This window comes from Saccostrea cucullata, unplaced genomic scaffold, assembly GCF_032062105.1.
Source record: "Saccostrea cucullata isolate Sc308-1 unplaced genomic scaffold, CSIRO_AGI_Scuc_v1 ctg4920, whole genome shotgun sequence".
In the NCBI taxonomy this organism is placed as follows: domain Eukaryota; kingdom Metazoa; phylum Mollusca; class Bivalvia; order Ostreida; family Ostreidae; genus Saccostrea; species Saccostrea cuccullata.
This window is the reverse complement of record NW_026939315.1, coordinates 58,667-81,328: the sequence shown is the minus strand read 5'-3', so window position 1 is coordinate 81,328 and position 22,662 is coordinate 58,667. Positions and strand designations below refer to the sequence as shown.

The 22,662-nt window shown below is 34.1% G+C and overlaps 1 protein-coding gene across 1 annotated transcript in view; it reads right to left on the bottom strand.

The window, feature by feature from the left end:
- Positions 1–12,072: 12,072 nt before the first annotated feature.
- The window catches only part of LOC134252815 (neurotrypsin-like), a gene marked incomplete at its 5' end in the record, with an annotated part of 47,306 nt that continues 36,716 nt past the window's right edge, over positions 12,073–22,662 (bottom strand). The window contains one exon of the mRNA XM_062735357.1: positions 12,073–12,239. Within this exon, the coding sequence (XP_062591341.1) occupies positions 12,073–12,239 (167 nt within the window). The remainder of the gene's footprint in view (positions 12,240–22,662) is intronic.

The following is a 22,662-nucleotide window of genomic DNA, read 5'->3' as shown; positions in this document are numbered from 1 at the left end:
GTCAAATGACAATATTTTTTTCTTGTTCAATACTCTAATTCTGAGGAAAAAAAATGGAAAATCATAAATTACATGTAAAACAAGTAGCTTTGTATTTTGCAAACTATGTTGCAATCACCATATTTAAATTCCATTAATCATGCCACTGCGACAAAGAGGTCAGTGATGCCAAATTGAAAAATTTAAGACAGATTCCTAAACTTCAAAATTATTTGAGAAGAAAAATTTAAAATATATTTTCATCATGCAATAACTGTTCGTAATTTCCATATTTGATTTAAAATAGTAATCATTCAAGTGCCTATGAAGACAGGGGTCTTAATCAGTGGTGAGAACGGATGTAGTGAGTGAATTAAAGGCACAAAAGAGAGGATTTTATTCGTTTTGGAAAATGTCCCCGTTTAGATACAATAAAACAAAACCTGGTGTGTGAATATTAATGAGTGTGAAATAGGTCCCCGTTTGTGCTGTGAAATGTGCTTAGCTTAAAATTAAAGATATTGATATGTTCTCATTATATTTGTCATCAGGGTTACATGGTGATTAATATTTAAAGTCAAAAGTCAATGAAATATTAAAAATAAACAAGTCCCCACTTTGACAGTCTTTAACCCCTGTCCCCGTTTGACACCCTTCACACACACACACACACACACACACACACACACACACCTCACACACACACACACACCCTCACGTGTGAAGGGTGTCAAACGGGGACAGGGGTTAAAGACTGTCAAAGTGGGGACTTCTTTATTTTTAACATTTCATTGGCTTTTGACCTAAAACATTAATCACTCTGTAATCCTGATGACAAATATAATGAGAACATATCAATATCTTTAATTTTAAGCGAAGCACATTTCACGGCACAAAGGGGGACCTATTTTACACTCATTAATATTCACACACCAGTTCTTGTTATATTATATCTAAACGGGGACATTTTCCAAAATGAACAAAACACCCTCTTTTGTGCCCTTTATTTACTTATTACCACCGGTTTTCATCACTGATTAAGACCCCCGTCTTCATTGGAACTTGACTGCTTAATAATTCAAATCAAATACGGAAATAATGAATAATTATTGCATTGTGAAAATATATATTTAAGTTTTCTTATATGGTTTTAAAATTAAGCTATCTGCGTTAAATTTATCAATTTGACATCACTGACCTTGTTGCTGCTGTGGCATTGGCATGATTGATAGCATTTCAATATGATGATTGCAATTAAGTTCACACCTGACATTGATGTTTATGCATTTGCTTTCCTTTTTTTTATTTATCAAATCTTTTGTTCTGTATTGAACAAGTACAATGATTGTCATTTGACATACTTGCAACTATAAAAATATAACACAATGTTTGAAGAAGGCAATGATAGTACCACTCCGCAAAATGACCCAATTAAAGAAGAAGAATCTAAATTGGCCTTATGATTATGGTCATGTTATTGAATATAATCGATAAACACTTTAAAATCATTTACATACATGTATACTCGTCATATTACAGAAGCGGGGTTCGACGACTCCTTTTAACATTTACATTTATACATTGCATCTTTGAGGCACTTTTATATAAACATTACACATTAATTGACTAAGTTCGGACCCAAGATTGATTGTATACTGTTTAACGTCCCTCTCCAGAATATTTCACTGATATGGAGACGTCACCATTGCCGGTGAAGGGCTGCAAATTTGGGCCTTTGCTCGGCACTCAGGGCCATTGAGCAGGGAGGGATCTTTATCGTGCCACACCTGCTGTGACACGGGGCCTCGGTTTATACGGTCTCATCCGAAGGACCGCCCCATTTAGTCGCCTTTTACGACAAGCAAGGGGTTACTGAGGATCTATTCTAACCCGGATCCCCACGGGGGTCGGACCCAAGAACCTAAAGAACCAAAAGGCCGTTAGGTTCGAGGGTCAACAAAACGCATTTTGCTCGAGAACATAGTCAATAAATGTTGTGTTATACCTTTCATTTTTTAATTTTTTTGGACTTACATGCATTTTGTACTGTCTTCCTCACCTCAGATTCGTCACTGTTAAACACCAACGAATGAAAATGTGATTAAGCTCCGCCCATTCTGTGATGTAAGCGGTTCAACATCTCATAGACCGGTCCAACATCTCAAACAGCGTCCAATATAGTGTTTTTTTTATGCCAGCTCAGTTAAGCATTTAAAATCTTTTTATCGTACAGACATGAACAATTATTTTAAGGTATAACAATAAATAAAAAAAAAATCTTTCAAAGCAAAGACAATTTAGAAAGGAATTAATTTATTTTATCTTTTAATTTCAAAACCTTCCAACAGTTAGCTATTTTTTGTTTCACATCGAAAACCGATGATCCGGAAGTATTACGTGTTTTTTTATTGCAACAAATCTTTATGACTACTATACATCTTATTAAATTCAAATCATTTTATTTTTATATGAAATATACAAATGAACTTAATTAACGTAAATTAAAAAAAAAAATCGGGAGTTAAATATGTTTTGCACAATCATTGCTTAAATTAAAAAAGAAAATTTACAAGACATTTCAGTTGCCACTGCTGCAAATAGGGTACTTTTAACAAACCTTTTGCTTGAGATATGAATACAAGCGAACACCCTCGTCTTCATTGTTTTAAGATTTATCTGAAAAAAGTTGGCACTTGTGTTATAGAGATGGATTTCCCCTAGAGTAGAATCCCTCCGCCTCCCCCAGGCGAAATCACACCAGAGCCAAATTACGCCTTTTCTCTTTCTTATGCCGAGTTATTATATATAGAGTCTATATAAACCACAGCTGCATTATCATAAAATAAACGACAAATAGATTTTTAAATGAAAAATGAGTGTATTTCAACTTGTGTACTGGTAGTTATAATTATATTTCAAATCATTGAGTTCCAATCCAAAAGTTTAGCTTTCAAAAGAAATGCAAATCTCCTCAGATTAGAAGGATTAGAAGTATTAATGGCTCAGGGCGTCTCCATATGAGTGAAAAATCCTCGAGAGGGGCGTTAAACAACATACAATCAACAATCAGTCGATCTAATGGCTCAGCGGTAGGTGTACATGTGAATGGACTAATCCCCAATAGATTGACTGATCCCCGTGCGTTTAGTCCGGAAGCTAATCCCCCTTCTTTCGTAATCCTGTATTTTTCTTTAATTATATATGAATATAATAAAACAGTCAAAAAGTATATAATTGGTGAGCTAGCAACATTAGAATTCCCCATGACCAGGACTATTTCCCGAGACACAGCCACTTTTATCCGTTGACTAATGAAATCACGCCCTCATATATTTTGATTTTTGAGCAAAACATGGATACTGCCATTATATTCAGATGAAAGGCGGGGGTTTTATTTACGGAGCTCATTGCTACAGTACCCCTAATTGTAATATGTTTTCATAGAATATTAAGAATATTATAATGCATAAATCATGAAGTTAAATGCTACTTTGGAATTCTCACCCTTCAAAATCTTTGGCAACCTTGGCTGCGCCTTAGTTGACAATGGTTTTCTTTGAGTGAAGCCCCGTGGGGATCTGGGTTAGAATAGGTCCTCAGTACCTTAGTAGCTTGTCGTGAAAGGTGACTAAACGGGGCGGTCCTTCGGATGAGACCGTTTAAACCGTGGCCTCGTGTCACAGCAGGTGTGGCACGATAAAGATCCCTTCCTGCTCGAGGGCCGTATATGCCTAAAATTGCAGCCATTCACTTCTCCATATCAGTGAAATATTCTAAAGAGGGATGTTAAACAGTATCAATCAATCATCTTTGAGTGAAAATGATCCTTTAGCCGCGGGTTTTAGACCGTATAAACCGAAGTTCCGTGTCAAAGTAGGTACTGGCACAAAAAAAGATCCCTCACTGCTCAATGACCCTGGTTGCCGAGTGTAGGGTAAAGTTTGAAGCTCTCCACCGGAGAGCGGTGGCGACGTCTACCTATGAGTGAAAAGTTCTCCAGAAGAATCAATCAATCAATTTCATGCAGTATATAATAACAGATTTGTTATCATGTTAAGGACAGATGATACAAACAAAAACTGATCGAATAGATGGAATTCTTTTTTTTGGATCTTTTTTGGTTGTAAATGATTAAAAAAATAGATTTAAAAAATACATATACTAAGAATTTTTAATTTACTAAGATGTTCCAATTTCCATTTTTCTGTAACTATCTTTAATTTTCTTCACACTTTTTTGTCACCTTATATCCCATTAATTATCTTTCTAGTATATGATAATTGGCTAAAATTTTATTTAGCGTAGGGGCTAAGTTATGAAAAATTCTTAAGCTGCTCTGCTGCCAATAGTCTCAATAGACATATTTTGTGTAAAATAATACACAATACAATAGGGGACATTTGTGTATAAAAAACTACAACACAATAGGGGACATATTTTGTGTATAAAAATTCACAATACAATAGGGGACATTTGTGTATAAAAATCTACAACACAATAGGGGACATATTTTGTGTGTAAAAATTCGCATTACAATAGGGGACATCACAATACAAAAGTGGACATTCCTGTATATAACATGCACATACAAAATAAAACGTGAATGACGCATGTATATACTTCTACCTTCAAAATACAAGAAGTTTACGAGTTATTCTAAAACCTCAATGGAGGAGAATTGAGTAAAAATACGGGCTCAAGTTCAATTTAAGACGAAAATAGTTCCAATTTTTTTTTCTCGTAAGAATATTTTTTTTTGCATATTCATCAATATTCATAAATGTATAAAATAAAATAAATTACCATATTTTGCATATGAATCAAATGTGAATATTAATGAATATTTCGGGCCATTATTGGTAAATTAGTTATATAAACCAATTGCATTCTATATTGTCAACCAATTATTATATAAAATGGATCATAAAGTACGAAACAAGATATGTATCTCACATATGATTTTATTTAAGTATCAATAAATTTTAATGTGCACTTAGTAGTCATAAATGAACATTTGTTCATAAGCATGCTACAGTGAAACCTGTCTAATCCGACATGCACTGGTAGACAAATTTTGTGTCGGAATAGAGAGGGTGTCGGATTGCACAGTGTTCAAATCAAGGGAAATACTAAAATGGGAAAGAAATTTAACGTCGGAATTCACAGTGTGTCGGATTACTAAGGTGTCGGATTAGACAGTTTTCACTGTACTATGTCTGGTCGACAGGCAGACGGGTTGACATTATCATAAATGCTACTAAGGTTGACATTAGTGTAAATATATAATTATTTCAAAGTCATGAAATATCATTTGTTCAAAAAAATCCTTATATGTCTGCTTAACAGGTTGACAGGTCGACAGGTCGACAGGTAGACAGGTCGACAGGTCGACAGGTTGACATCAATAATAATGTGAAGTTTGAAAGTAAATTTGTTAATAAATGTGCTTTTATATCTGGTTGACAGGTTGACAACATTATTCAAATGTATTTTTAATTGACAATAAGACGTGTTGACAATTTATATATTCAGCTCATTTATAGTAAAATGAGTCAGCATAATACACATTGTTGAGGTAATTTGGTTTCTGTGTCAAATGGAGATGTATATATATCTAACTGTTATCAGACATTGCGCATATATAATGAGAATAAAATTTAGACTTTCAGGCATTCAATATACATGTATCTTATGATATAACCTGTCTACCTGTCAACCTGTCGACCTGTCGACTTGTCGACCTGTCAAACCTGCTGTCAAATTGTTGTTCTTCATTTAAACTGTTGACCTGTCTACCTGTCGACCTGTCAAATTGTTGTTCTTAATTTAAACTGTTGACCTGTCTACCTGTCGACCTGTCGACTTGTCAGCCTGTCGACCTGTCAACCTGTCGACCTTTCAAATTGTTGTTCTGAAAATAATTTCATTTGTTTAATATTCATTAAAAAGTAATTTGCATTAAATGTTTTGTTCATATATTTATATTAGAATGTAATTGATATAATTATACATGAATATTTATGATCTTACAAAAATATTATAATAACAAAACCGATTTACTGCAGAGTATATGGATGGGACTATTTTCGTCTTATTTTGTACTTGACCCAAAATACGATATATATTTTAAAAGTTAACAATTTATAAAATTTAAGATGCTGAAAAGATATTCTCTGAAAACAATTGCTTTTGATTCTATTTTGTTCTGTTTGGATGAAAGCTTGAAACTGAGTTTGCATTTTGTTTAAGAATTAAATACGTTAACTTTAATGTGGAACTCCCATCCACACCTCATCAAACCTCCAAGCGCATAAATCAATTTTAAAGTGAAGAAATAATTACATCGAAAGTAGTGTGCTTATTCTTAAAAATATATGCATGAAACAATTTGAAAAGAAACAATATATTGAGCTGCTTATTTACTTCCTTTAAATGACCATCCAACATTTTTGATAGAAAAAGTATTAGTCATCAGTAGTTTTTATGTCTTAATGTACAAGTTCTTTGTCTCTTGTAATCGAGCTAGAATATCAAATATCTTAGTGTTAAATTGTACGGTACACATGTTCCAAATTAACATAACCTGTTTTCAGAATCCGTATTTCCCCCCCCCCCCTCGGTCGAAATTACTAGATCTGCCTATGTAAGAGAACAAATTCACCTTCATGGTATATGTTGAAAATTTTAGATCTTGAAAGAAGACGATTATAAAAAAAATATCTATAAAAAGTTTATATATGTTAAAAAATTAATTTGAATGATTGGAAACTTTATTCGAAGCATGCGACGTCAAAATACGTTCTTACTGAATAACGACGATACCGATTTGAAACTTTGACCTAAAGGGCAACATACTTTGAACTTTATTGAGATCTTCCCTGGAGTTGAATTCTACTAGATGATGGATCTGTGTGCAATAATTAAATGTTTATATAATTATGGATTTGCATACCTCGTCTAAAACAAATTTTGAAATAAATCTGTAAATTTTGTTTTGTAATTTTTGTATACTTATCTTTGAATAATGCAAAAATTTTCGTAATTTGTCATCTTTCTAAAACCCTGGTAATGCATGCTGATTTTTTTGTCTATAAATATCTTGAAAAATTATCAGCAGGTAAGATACCTTGCGTATGTCCTTAAGGACCCTTTTTTCATAAAAGCAGTCAAATTATTAAATATTTTTTCTTCATTATTCTTTACGCCTTCTTCCTTTCTCTCTCTCGACTATGATCATATGTAAACATTGTACTACACGTATATGTCCATGCATAAGAACTTCCACGTAGCGACATAACGGGAGTGGACTGCTACTTATTCTGTGTATTATAAAAAAAATATGATTTTTTTAAAAAAATTAATTAGTAGGATATATAATGGTTGCACGAATATTTAAATGGTTACTGGTTAATTATAGATAAAGGATTAATTTAAACAATATTTTATTATGAAAAACATAATTGGATTGGACAGCAGGCACTGCCTATATAAGTCCTTTCCACAATACAAGGTCAACATCATACATGTACAAGTAAACATTATTAATATAACATTGAAAAATATAATTATATACATGCATATATTCAGTAGAAATGTATATGACAAGGCAAATTAAGGGGAACAAACAAAAAAAAGAGAAATATATGAGCTGTTAATATAATTTAAATTTATATTTTAACATGTATGACTGGCAATTATAGTAATAATTGTTGATTGTATAATTAAAAAAAAAATGAATAAGAAAACATAAATAGGTTTTGGTTCTGTGATTTGACAATTGAAAAAAATAGCAGATGTAATATCATGCAAATCGCTTTGTAGTAGCAATAAATTCTTGAACAAGTTTAAATATTGCAATATTTTGGTTGTATGTAAGATTATTGTCTCCATTTAAAATAAGTTGTAAACATAAAGGCACTGGTAATTGCAAAGTATTAAAGTTTTGTATTAGGTTCTGTCTTTGCATACAGTATTTTGGACAATTCATAAAATAGTGATATGATGTTTCTGAACTAAATCCGCACATGTTACAACTTTTATCTTCCTTTAAAAAAAAAAAATAAAAAAATAAAAAAGATGAAGGATCCTTTTAATTAATCAGATTTATTGTAAATACTCTATATAAGCTAACTTTATGAATCGCACAGGTTTAATTAATATATAGGTTTTTTTCCATATCTCGTCTTCACGTACTTCGAATTCTAAGGGATATGATCAGATCTCTGTGGCATATAGGCAGCATAAATTAAGGAATCCCTGTCTAGTTAGTATAGTATACCAGGGCATTAACAATAGTGGGGAACATGGGATAATTTTCATAACGGGCGAATCCCAATATGCATAAATTAAGCCTCCTTAGCTCCTGACCTATTGACCTGCCTAACTTACATTCCGGTATAATTACCAAGGAATTTACTCAAAGAGTTATCACAGAGAGAAAAATTAGAAATGGAAATATTACAGCATAACCCCCCCCCCTTCCTTTTCTTCAACACCACATTAAACATTTCGTTCATTTCATTTATTGATATTTTTAGATTCCTTCCAGTATCTCTCCCCTTCAGAAATCTCAGACTGTCGAAGCTTAATTTTTATTAAATTTTATTGTTGTTAATAGCCCTCCTGTGATCATAAAAAATTTCAACTATTTATACTTTCAATTTGGTTCGCAAGATACTGTGAAATCACTAATTTTCGGGGGGGTTAAATTTTCGTTGTTTTCGTGGTATGAAGAGACCCACGAATTCATGACCACCACGAAATGTAAATTTTCTTATGCACAACTACTAAAAAGGTCTTCACCAACGAAATCAAATCCCCACGAACCAGCATTTTTTCCTTCAACAACGAAAATTGGACCCCACGAAAATATGTGATTTTACAGTAATGTGGTCCAACACACTTTTTGCAGATGTCACCTTCATTTGTCCGAGAGTTTTTAAAGACATATCTTTTTTTGCAGTTGAGGTAAAAAGAATTGTAAGAAAAAATTCAGAACTAAGCACTGCATTTTGTCCAGGCAATAAATATACTGTTTTCACAATGGATGGGACTGTAGCTCTCCAGTCTGTCAAAATATTTTTTAGAGAACTACCCTTCTGTAGTTAGCATTTGCCACACTACTAGTACATTGTAGGAATCTCATGCATGTATAGGATATATATTCCATCCTTAGCTATGCAAATAAAAGCTTAGAAATAAAATGGTAAAGACGTCGCGCACAGAATTGGGGCCGATTTCTTAACGTCAAATATCCATTTCTGACGTTATTGCATACGTTGTTTCAGCGTAAAAACGTCAAAAATGTACGGCGTAACAAATTAGACTAGACATCCAATATATGCTCTTGTTTTCTTATAAATATCTAATTCTTTAGTGTTTCTTAAAATACAAAATTGTATTTATCTGCACTTTGTAAAAAAAAGATTTTATCTGTAAATACGTTTTCCATTAAATAGAAACTACGGCTCAAATTTATGATATACGTCCCGTTAAATACATCATACGTATATTTGTGTCGTAGTAACAAAACAGACTAGACATCTACATTGCTCTGTTAAACTCTCCAGTTAGGTACTAATAATTTTTTAAAGAAACATTTGACTACTTTTTGATTTGCACATTTCATTAGTCACTTTAGTTTTACGAAAAGAAAATGTTATATAGTAAGAAATCTTAACCGAACATTCCAACTTTTCTTGTTATTCGTCAAGATTACGGCATATTATGATATTACAAAATGCTTCCAATTTTCGAACAGTCGGTATCGGTCAGTATACTGGAGATTTATTACCGAATTTTGTTTGACATCACCACAAGACATTATAGAAAATTGGTATAAACTGTCAGAAAAATCCATGTATCCAAAATGATAAAATGACCAAAAATTCTAACGCCGGTCGTTTACAGTGTTTCAAGTTATGCAATTTAAGATCCCAATTCTATGCGCGAAATCATAACACTGTAAGCTTTAACTTTCCAACCCCAACCCCGCTCTTATCCCCCCTCCCCCACAAAAAAATGCATGACAACTTTCAATTCTGGTGAAATCTATATTTACAGGAAATTCTTTTAATAACTATGCGAATTATACTTAAGCATATTTATCTAAATGAGTATTATTTGTCACTAAATCAAGAATTATTTTAAAGCTCAAGAAAATCAACCCTACTGCAAAATTCAAACATAATATAAACAATATCTTTTCAAATTATTGGCTTCAGTCCTCCACTTTTTTGCAAAGATATACATTATGTGGGCATTGAAAATAGGGTTTACGGTTTTATTGGGGATTAGCCTCATTTCAATATTATGTTTAAATTGCTTTTGACGCCTATGAATTTTGCTGAATGTATCGCGACTGCTTATCATCAAATTGCAATACTGCGTGGTTTATAACGTGCAAACTGTCCCAAGTTATGTTAGAATGATCGAATTATTCGAATAACATAAGTTTAAATAACCTTCATTCCTTAAAAAATTATAGGCTCGATTAAGAAACTTAATTTAAGTCCATCGTACATCTATAATCCTGATGTTCCATAGACACGAATGTTAGTCAGACTGGCTGAAGATCATAACCTAGTAACGTAACATAATAAATGTAACTCTAACATTTAAAAAAAATACGGACTTAATAATAAGAAAGGGAATATCTAAAGGTAATGTTTGTTTCAGAAAAGGTCACGTGACATGTTTTTCACTATACTACCGGGGACACGTGTGTAACCCCCAATTACGAACCTTCGCTCATTATGAAAAGTTCACACTAACACACATCTTTTAATCCTAACTAACCGGGGACATTTTTTCAACATGTTAAAAAATGGATTTTTTCGGCTTTTTGGGGGTAATTAGACATCCCTGATTTCGAATTTGGCGCTATGTTAAATAGGAGACAACCGGGGACGTCCCCGGTTGGAAGGTCGTCCCCGGTTGGAAGGTGTGTAAACAAACAAATGTCCCCGTTTGATACCCTTCACGCACGCACACACACACACACACACACACACACATATATATATATATATATATATATATATATATATATATATATATATATATTTTTAACTCCGGGACTTAATGTTGGACTTTTTTTCAAGAATTATATTTATTACACATATTCATCACGAGTACAATAAGAAAAAATCGTATAACCTCCAAAATAATTGCTCCACAAAAAAATTACCGCACTATACATTATATTAGAGAAATGTATGCCATTCCGGTTTGTTTATGTTGTACACCGAATGGACTTTGAGATTGAATGCTGTTCGTTATCTCCATATCCTTCTTGATTTAAAAACATGTATTTATTTCATTTCACGTGAAATATTGGTCTCCTTTGTCTCTACATTAATTTCTGTCTCAGTCCATGCTATAGGATTGAATCTGCATCTCGTAAGAATCCCATATTTTCTCCTTAATCAGCATTCCGGTCAGAAACTTAAAATCTATATGGTCGATACAAGGACCTTGTAAGCAAATACAATTTATCGTTGGCATTTTTCATAATAATTGCTAGGCCATAATTTATTCGCGGATTTTTTCGTTTCCCGATAATGACAAGGAGCAAACGGCGGATGTATTGGTTCAGCAGGGGATGCTCACTCATCCATGGCACCAGATCCCACCTCTGATGTTTCGGAGGTCCGTGTTTGCTCTGCTCCCATTTTGTATTGTGTTATGGAGATTGAAATTAAATACTGTTCGGTATCTTCATATCATCCCTTAGGTTAAAACAACGGATGTGCACAGATAATGTACTGCATATTATGATAACACCCGAGAGAGTTCCAATGTTTCCAAATAAATAAGTCTTTAATTATATTTTCCTGTAAAATGCTAGTGCAATTAATAAGTGGTGATATTAATATCAATACAAAATGGGAGCAGAGCAAACATGCATACACCCCTTAAATGTAAACTGTTTTGTAAACAGGACACAGGCTTTGTTATTGTTAATGTTTACGATTCACCGCACGTATTCAGTTACATGTTCAATTATATTGTACAAAAAATTTGGGAAAATGTGAAGATCAAAATGTGTCTAAGCATTTTTAAACTAAATACATTTGTACGTAAATCAACAATCTATAACCTTGGATATCCCATCATGGCACAAATGACTCCGGCTTCTGTTCTTCCCCAGTTATCACCACGCACTGTACCCCAAACAAAGGCATAGTAGATCTCAAGTCGGCCATTGGACGGAGAGGACCCATTAACAAGTCTAACCAAACCATTTAGGGAACTGATATCTATGTCAAATCATAGAAAAGTCAAGCCTCATTAAAATTGTTAACTAAATATTGACACATTATAAAAAGTACTCCAAAAGCAAAACAAGTGGCGGATGTCAAAACAACACACAAAACCAAATCAAATTGGTTGAAATCATGACCTCCAAGAGTACGGTTGGTCCACAATGTGAGATCAAAGTTTTACATTTCCAGTTTTACAAATAATTACATGAAGTCTTTAAAAATCTTCTCAAGAAGAGACAGATGATTCCCCCCTCACCCCCTTTTTATGCTCTTGGATCGAAAGATCTCAGTGGTACACTGTATATTGTTTTGTCCTGTCTGTCTCTCTATTTGTCTGTTGTCAACTTTAACGTAGTCCATAACTATTCAGTGGGTGGGGCTATGGCTTTCTTATTTCACGAGTGTTTTGTGACAAGATCTTTCTTTGGGTATTACCAAATGTGACCTCTTAACTTTGACGTTTTTTGCCTACTTTTTAAAAACAAATACCACCAAATTTAACATTGGCCATAACTTTTTACATTTGGAGGTAGGGTTTTCATACTTCACATGTGTTTTTATTTTGACAAGACCTTTCAGCAGGTATGAAAATGGTTGACCTTGTGACCTTGACCTAAGAGTTTGACCCACATTTTTTAAAATTCAACCTTTGTCATAACTTGGTCATACCTAGGTCTAACATAACAGTTAGAACTAGGGCTTTCATATTTCAAGAGTGTATTCCTTGAAACAAGACCTTCCTTTGGGTACCAACACTTTTGAACTTTTGATTTTGACCCTGTAACTTTCACCATAAGCTGCCATACGGGGGAATCAGTGTTTCACAAACACATCTTATTCTTTCTGGTTTTTGATTTTTTTTTTTTTTTACATATTCTAAATTCAGTACACTGGTAAAGAACCTGGTTCACTTGTCGCAAAATTCGGCCCCGTGTCAAAATTGATAATATTCCTCTAAGTTCTTCTAAAGAGTGTATATTTTTATGAAATTATCAATATATATACCTGTACAGAGCTTTATCTATGTTTTATATAGCTGTAAAGGTAGCATTGTTTACGTTAACGTTGCGATATTTTGACGTTGATTTATGCGACGTCATGAACAAGAATGGTATATAATATTTCAAAATATATCCAGCTAACATGCATTTTTCATTATGTAGGTTCATTAAATTTCTCTCACAAACGCAAAATGCAATTTATTGATCTACATGTGATAGTATACCATACTTACTAATTTATTTTTCATTATTAATGGCAAATATTTGAATCAATTCGAATGTTTTAAATCTTTTTTAAGACAAATTATTTTATTAACATATCAAATAATCTCATTTAATTGACGAAAAGTCTATTGTGGTTTAATTGTATGCTTATACAAAGTACAAGTTAATTTGGTTGCAACATTCCTTGGTACGACCTATCTAATATCAAACAACTTCCGTTTCTGTTGTCTGGAAAAATCTCGGTAACCTGCACAACAAAAATGAGAAGTATCGGCTGCCATCCGAGGTACAACGGAGAATATGCCACCAGTACGAACCCGTACAGCGACGAGAGGGAGAAAAGAGTATACCAGGAGCTTCATAACGCCGTGCAGGGCAGGGGAAGGAAACGGAGGGGAGAGGGCAATAGGACAGGACCACATGGCGATGACACGCAACTGGGCGTCGACCAAAGTAACACACCAACGGGGGCCATCATTAATGTGGCCAGTCAAAGTCAGCCTCAGGGAGACGAATCTACAAATCAGGAAATTGGTGAGTCTGATATTCTAATTCCACCCACGGAAAATTTTAATGGACCAAACTTTAGCATTGAAGAATATCAACCAATTTTGAACACTTGTGCCTTTGACCCGACCAATGCACATGTCCCTCTAAAGCTCAAAACAAAAATTTGGGAGGGATAATTCATAGATTTGTCCCTTCTTTTAAAATCCGCTAGGGAACTGGTCGACCACGAAAATACCTAAGGTCATATTCAAATACGCAACGGCACTATATGCCTTGTCAAGCAAAAATTAAACACTTTTCTATCTATTGAAAAATGGACTTCTGCATTTATTATATTTATAAGTATTATGCTGGAAAAGTATAGAACAAGGTCTCAGGAACTAATAAAATACATGCGTGATGTAAGAATTGCAGCATCCCGATCTACAGGCTGGTTCAAATATGATGAGCACATTCGCCTACTCAAAGTGTCTAACTCCCAGTCTTCCTGGGGGCAAATAAACAGCGAATTGTGGCTATTATACATCACGAACAACAGTCTAACTCATGCTCCAGATAGGGTTAACCCTCAAGGCAAAGTCAATCATACAAATAACATAACCTCAGCCCAACAAAACTATCATCTAGTGCTAATGCTACTCAATACTGTCATAATTATAATGCTGGCAGATCATGCAGGTTTTACCCAAATTGTAGGTTCAGCCATGCATGCAACGTGTGTGACGGGAGACATGCAGCATCCGGGTGCAAGAGCACTAAACAATTCTAGCCTTGTATCATCAACTTGTACACTGGGAAAAACTCCTATTAATGTCAACATATTGTCTGACTACCTACATAATTATAAAGAAAAAACAGTTATTTTAAACGGTTTCAATCAGGGTTTCAAATTACAGTACCAGGGCTCCAAGGATTATAGGGAGGCAAACAATCTAAAAAGTATTTACCAACACACAAATATTGCACAAGAAAAGATAAACAAAGAAGTTTCCCTACAACGGGTGGGGGGTCCGTTTCATTATCCACCATTCTCCTCCTTACAGATTTCACCTTTTGGGTCTTGTCCCTAAAAAAGATGGAGATTTCCGTCTCATCCATCACTTATCATAACCAGAATTTAACTCAATAAATCACTTTATCGATCCCACAGCTTGTTCATTATATTATGCTTCAGTTGACGATGCAGCAGCCATAGTGGCCACCTTGGGACCTGGAACATTGCTAGCCAAATCCGATGTTAAATCTGCCTTCCGTCTTCTCCCAGTGGCATGCTCAGATTTCGAGTTACTGGGTTTTGAATTTAACGACAAATATTATTTTGACAAAATGATGCCATTTGGCGCATCTATAAGTTGTGCAACATTGGAAAAGTTTGCAACAGCCCTGCATTGGATTATCCAAAATAAGTCTCGTAACACCCATATTCTACATTACCTTGATGATTTTTTTTTTTTGCTGGTAAGAACAACTCAGAGCAATGCAAATCTACACTAACTCAGTTTAAGCAAATTTGTCAAGATATTGGGGTACCCCTAGCTCTGGAAAAAACCACTGAATCCAACACAATCATAACATTTTTGGGCATTGAATTTGATACAATTAATATGGTCCTGCGTCTCCCCCAAGACAAACTTGACAATCTCAAACAAACTATTGATCTGTTTCTCCAGAAGAAAAAAGTCCCCCTAAAATCGGTGCAGTCACTAATAGGCTTGCTTAACTTTGCATGCAAAACAGTTGCTCCAGGCCGAGCCTTTTGTAGACGACTGATTGATGCCACAGTGGGCATTAAAAAACAGCATCATAAGGTCAGAGTAACTCAAGACATAAAATCTGATCTCAGAGTATGACAACAGTTCTTGCAAAATTTTAATGGGATTACCCTCATAACTTCTGGCAGTTGGACATCAGACACATCTCTGCAATTTTTTACTGACAGTGCGGGGGACCAAATGGGGGATTTGGGATATATTTTGCATGTAGCTGGGCACATTCAAAATGGCCAGGGGACTGGGCTGAATCAGGGATAGTAAGGGACATGACCTTCCTAGAATTTTTCCCAGTGTACGTTTCACTATCATTATGGTGCGATAGACTCTCTAACAAAAGGATTCTGTTTCATATTGATAACATGGCAGTGGTACAAATACTCAACACATCAACATCAAAATCACCAAGAGTCATGAATATTGTTAGAAAGCTAGAGCTTGTCACCCTACAGTATAACATCACAATTAAAGCTAAATATATACCCTCTAAACACAATTCAGTTGCTAATAGTATTTCTCGTTCGCAGTGGGGTAGATTCAGGGATCTGGTGCCGGACGCAGACGCTTGATCAACTCCAACTCCCAACCAGATTTGGCAGATCTAATGACAGAATCCAGAAAGTTAATCTACAATTCCCTAGCTCCCAGCACACACAAGACTTACCAAACTGCCCTTGAGAAATTCCAAAATTTTGTCAAAAATCATTATAATCACTTAGTGGTAACTTGGCCTATAACAACACCTGTATTACTAAATTTTATAGCTTATTTGTCAATTCATGATCATGCCGCTAGCACTGTGCAATCATACGCAAGTGCAGGTGCCTTTTTTTATAAATTTCAAGGGCTTCAGGACCCATCAAACAATTTTCTCGTCAGGAAAGCATTACAAGGGCTAAAGCGCACTAGGGGTACAACACAGGACTTGCGTTGTTCTATTACTTTTTCGATCTTGCTCAAAATCGTATCTTCACTACCTACAATTTGTCAATCATATGAAGTTAAACTGTTCACATGTGCCTTTAGTTTGGCATATACCGCATTACTCAGAGTAGGGGAATGCACAGCCACAGGTTACAACACTAACTCGCATTTTATTCAGTTTCAAGGAATCGAAATTAGGCCTCACACCAATGAAGTTAGAATAACAATCCCACATTCAAAATCTCAACAAACAGTTGGACAAACGCTCATTATTCAGGGTCAATCACATTCTCCGCTATGTCCTGTTAGATGCATTAGTGAATTTTTAAAAGTCAGACCTACCAAACTTGCATCTCATATTTTCTTAGTTCACAGTGACACGGCACCTCTCACTAGGTTTCAGTTCAATGCAGTATTACAACAAGCTTTCAAAATTTCTGGAACACAAGGATACTTTGGCACTCATAGTTTCAGAATTGGTCGGGCTACCGATATAGCACTACAGGGGGTTTCTTAAGATGCCATTCAGAAAGAAGGCAGGTTGAGATCACCTGTTTTTCTAAAGTATATTAGGATTCAAGATCAGTAGATCCATAAATTAATTTTTCAACGAGTATTACATTAAAAATTTCTAGATTACACTAAACTAAACCAAGAATTGTAGGTTCCCCAACACAGATATGGATACATGGATCCTCGATACCTTATTGGGCTGGACAGTTTGCCAGATCGTCTCACCTTGGAAAAGATCTGAATTTACCGGTTGACATTCTCTGGCATGCAAAAAGAGGGATGCAGAGATCATGAGACTCCTTAAACAGCATGCACCGCCAAATCTCCTGATTATCCATTTAGGGTCAAATGACCTTGTTACAGAAGGTGGAAGAAATAACTTGTAGCTTACTTCGATACAATGCACTTTTACCAAAAACAAAGTTAGTATGGTCTTTAATACTGCCTCGCTTATATTGGCATGGTGCACCATTAAAAAGAGGGCACAAGATTGATAAAAAAAACGCAGGAAAATAAACAAGCAGGTCAACAAGATAATTACTGAATTGGGGGGGGGGGGTATTTTACACGATAACATAATAGTCAACAACAAAGGTCTATTTCGTTATGACGGGACACACCTCTCTGATGAGGGCAATCAGGTGATGTTAAATAACCTTAGGTCGGGTGTGCTTAAAATAATTAATGAATAAAACATGGGTGGTTTTGGTTGCATGGGGTATGGAGGAACATCGTATCAATGTCTGTGGCGGGTCTGGGGGGATATAAGTGGGAAGTTTTCAAATTATCTGGCCTATGGTTTCCCTCTATCTGTCATTTAAGACAATGTGGCCATTTACTTCCATTGTTTCCTTTTTCTGTCAATTGTAAATTGATATAGTGTGATATTTTGTCTAATTGATTCAATAAATTTGGAAAAAGAAAAATGTGTTTGTGACTGTGTCATGAGAACAGTTAAGAGGGTAGAGGAGGTACAAACTTATATGAAATACAAAAGTCTGTGGTATCAAATGTGTTTATTTTGTTCAATTAAGACTGATTATTTTATTAACATATTAAATAATCTCATTTAATTGACGAAAAGTTTATTGTGGTTTAATTGTATGCTTATACGAAGTACAAGTTAATTTGGTTGCAACATTCCTTGGTACGACCTATCTAATATCACACAACTTCCGTTTCCGTTGTATGGAAAAATCTCGGTAACCTGCACAACAAAATTTTCCCCTCCCACCCTTCCCAATAAAGTAATAAAATATATATAGATATATGTAATATAGATATAATTTTAAAATGCCTTTAAATTCAATAATCTGCCGTAAGAATTTTATTTTTAAGACACACCAGACTTCACATTCAATAGCAGCAGCCCAAAAAGCCGTGTGTGATACAATGGATCGTGGGCGCCTTTTTCCACGCAGATGACTTATGGAGACATAGACATGACTTTTGCTGTGAACTATATACTTAAGAACTTTTTATTCAAGTCATGACCTTAATCTCTTCATTCGTCGCATTGTGTACGGGGGGCGGGTCTGGGGGGATATAAATGGGAAGTTTTCAAATTATCTGGCCTATGGTCTCCCCCGTCTGTCATTTAAGACAGAGGGTGGTTTGTAAAAAGCAAATTTTACATATGTACATATGTGTTTTGAAAAGTGTGTCATAGATTGGGGTCACTCAAGTTAGACAGTCTTGGTGCCCTCTCCACCTCTACACACAGGAGGGGAGGCTTAGTCCTGGAGTACATGGTAAAGTACTAACAACCAGGTGCAATCACTGGGAAAAGGGGTAAACGGATATTTTGAAAACTCTTCCAATCCCAAATGGGTGGTATTTTCATAGTTTGGGATTTTTTGGTACTGGCGCTCAACGCCAGGCCACCAGTTTGCCCGTTATACTTGCTAGGTTGGTATACTGGATATCCCCTCGGACCCTGGGTTAACACAATGTGGCCATTTACTTCCACTGTCCCCTTTTTCTGTCAAATTGTAAATTGATATATAGTGATATTTTGTCTAATTGATTCAATAAATTTGGAAAAAGAAACATGTGTTTGTGACTGTGTCATGAGAACAGTTAAGAGGGTAGAGGAGGTACAAACTTATATGAAATACAAAAGCCTGTGGTGTCAAATGCGTTTATTTTGAATGTTCAATTAAAATCATATTTATTAGAGAAAATAGTTGTTTATTGGTGGGTTTTCATATGTTAGTGGACTGATGCCATGAAATTCAGGCCGCTAAATATATTTAAAAGAATTTGAAACAAGAAGGTACAGAAAAAAAAATTACCGTTATACTTTAAACAGTTTACTATTCTATCGTTAGTTTGATGACCTTACTCAGTTTTTCGCCTTTTTCTTGATAACATCATTGCTTCTCTATCTTTCGTCCCTCTGCTCATTGCACTTTTTTAAAAGATATATCGTTGTGTTATTAAATACTGATTGAAACCAATTTCGCTTCTATGACTTTATCATGAACAGTTGACTTAACAAAATATTGAAGATGGAACTACACCTAAGGAGAAAGATCCTCATTCAATTTTGTCGCTCGTTGAATAACAATTTCTTATGTTAAATAATTTACTTTTCATGCAGTGACACACCTTCGTACACAATTTTTTAAAATCAATTTTAAAATATATTTTTTGCTTGTCAAATAAACTGCAAAGCAACTCTGAAATTTATTGCATTCACAACTGTGAATAGCAGTATGCCCGTGATTAGCCTAGTATGGTAGTATTCTCAGATAGTGCAGATTCAAATGTTTTCAAATCATTATCTCCGTTCCTCCAAGTAGGGGTTCACAATGGGCAAAGTTATCATGGTAATATATAGTAATATTCTTTGAAAAAGTCTTTTTAAAAGCAGTAAAGCAAAGATTTGTCATATCTTTAAGGAAACATTGCCATGCATTGTCATACAATAAATAAGCAACATGTTTCGATGGACAACAATATGCGAAACGAAGGTGTGTACACATTGTCGGAGCGGCATAATGATAAGGACGACAAAATGTACCGTTAGAATCAGGCTGCAGTATATAGTATACGACACACGTCAGTGTGATTTACACAGCGATTATATTTACAAAATAACAATAATACAACAAGAAATAGTTTAAAAACAATTTCTGTTGGGCGACAATATGTGTTTTGAGGGTAAGGCACATTATGTCACAAGCGACAATGTGTACATTTGTCATTTTTTTAGCCGGCAAAAGTAGGCACAGTATGCATCGATGGACGACAGTATTTGCAAAGAGGTAAGGTGCACAGGAGGGGTGTTAAAAAGTCCTCAAGCTAATTCAATAACTTCCAAAAAAGAAATGATATAGGGTTTCAGTTTTTAATATTTTGTTGTCTTCTCTGGTTTTAATGGGCATCTGCAACCGTTCTGTCCTGTCCATGCACGGATCATACGATATAGGCAGTCACGTGTCATGTTTTAGCTGCTAAGTTTTCCGTCACAGAAGCTTAAAGATTTTTCCGACTCTCATATTTCTTACCATGCAAATTATTGTTTTTTTCAACAAAAACAGTCCATTTGTCAAAAATGGTCAAATCTTGGCAATAGTATTGGTGGATACTGATATCCTTTTCCAGAATGAACATAGTGACCATCAAAACCAAAGTCCTCTGTCTTTGAAGCGTCGTTTATTCAATGTTGATAAAGTATAGATACTTTTTTAATGATATCTGATATTTTTTAAAGTATAATGTAATTTGCGTTCTAGGGATTTAACATCAATTCTCTATAAGGACCAAAATCTTACTGTAGGCCTGTGTCACACACCATGAAACTTTTTCAGGTGACCAATGCCCATACAGTATGACATAATCAACATTCAAAATTAAGGTTACTTCCTTGGTTGCCATGGTAACAGACAAAAATAGGTTTTTGTCCCATTTACTCCCATTTCAAGCACCAAAATGGTATATAATTCATTTCATATGGTAAAATCATCTTTATTATTCTAAGATAAATAATCTATTTTATGAATTAAACATATGGAGCCATAAATTACACAAATTAAAAACATCTGCACATCACTTTAATTGTTTCAATTGGTTGCTCAAAGATGACCAATTCTCACATTTTGAAAATGCGTTTTTACCCTATATTTCAAGAAGTCTCTCAAGGTATGCAGGTAATATGAGAAAAAATCAAGAAGTTTTTAAAAACACTTTAATAATGTTATTCATCTTTTATTAAAAAAGTACAGTTGGTATTTAATTCATTTTCAGTATTTTTAACTTCGAAAATTTGTATTTTGCCAAATAATTTGTTTTTTTCAAAATATTTTACGCGACACTAGTAGTTAAAAAAAAATTCTTTTCCAAACATTTTTTCTCTTTTAAATATGATAAATAAAATGAATAATAAATAGTTTCATTTTTTTAAGGAATTAAATAAAAGTGAATAAAATTTATAGATTTATTATTGTTTCTCAATGATCCTTTACAAAAAGCAGATAACTCAAATCTAGCAAAAACTAGCTTTTTAATAGCCGTTTTCCATATAACTTTTTTGCCATTCACTGATTCTGATGAAACTTTGCCCATTAGTACTACTTGACACCAGAAATATATATCAAATACAATTTGGTTGTAAAGCGTCTTGGTTGCCATGGGAACAGCTAGAAATATTTGAAAAATATTGAGACTTTTGGCTACTTTAAATCTCTTCTAAAAATCATTTAATAAAATACAGAAAAAACCAACAAATAATTCTCACGAAATCTACACACCTTATTGAAATTTATGCTACACAGAAAATTATGTGTAAGTAGTGGTAAAAAAAATGTTTGATTTCAAAGAACTAGGTGTAAGCAAAATTATTGTATAAATAACTTTTTCTGGTACCATAGTTAAACAGTATAACCAGGCAAAATAAATTTCTAAGATTGGATAACATGTAATGCTATAAGCTTGAGTAAAAACAAGAAAATTTAGGACCGGCACATACAAGTATCTTCAAGACCTTGTACCCCAGTTATCAATATTTTCAAGTACAAGATATAAAAAGGTAAAAAAAAAAGGTACTAGATTTTAACTGACTATAACACTAACATCCGACTAAAAATCATTAATGTGTTGTCTTACAGTCCATAAACATACACATATTCGTGTGTATTCTGTAAATCAGTTTTATTCACAAGAACATTATTTTTCCATAATTACGCAAGACATTGTGCTAAGAAAAAATTTAATACTCACATACATGTGTAATAGTATTTCTGGAGATGAAACAGAGCATTTTCACCAATTTGTTTCTTTTTTACATGATTAATCAAAAAATCTTACCTGTAATTCTGAACATTATCTAAAATTTGTTTTTATAAATTGAAAAATATATTTAAAAAATATGTTATACCGTATAAGTAGAATTTTTAGCGAGGATTTAATTTTGGCATTATTAGTGAGGGTGCCGAGATCGCTAAAATTAAATATCGCTAAAAATAAATTGTG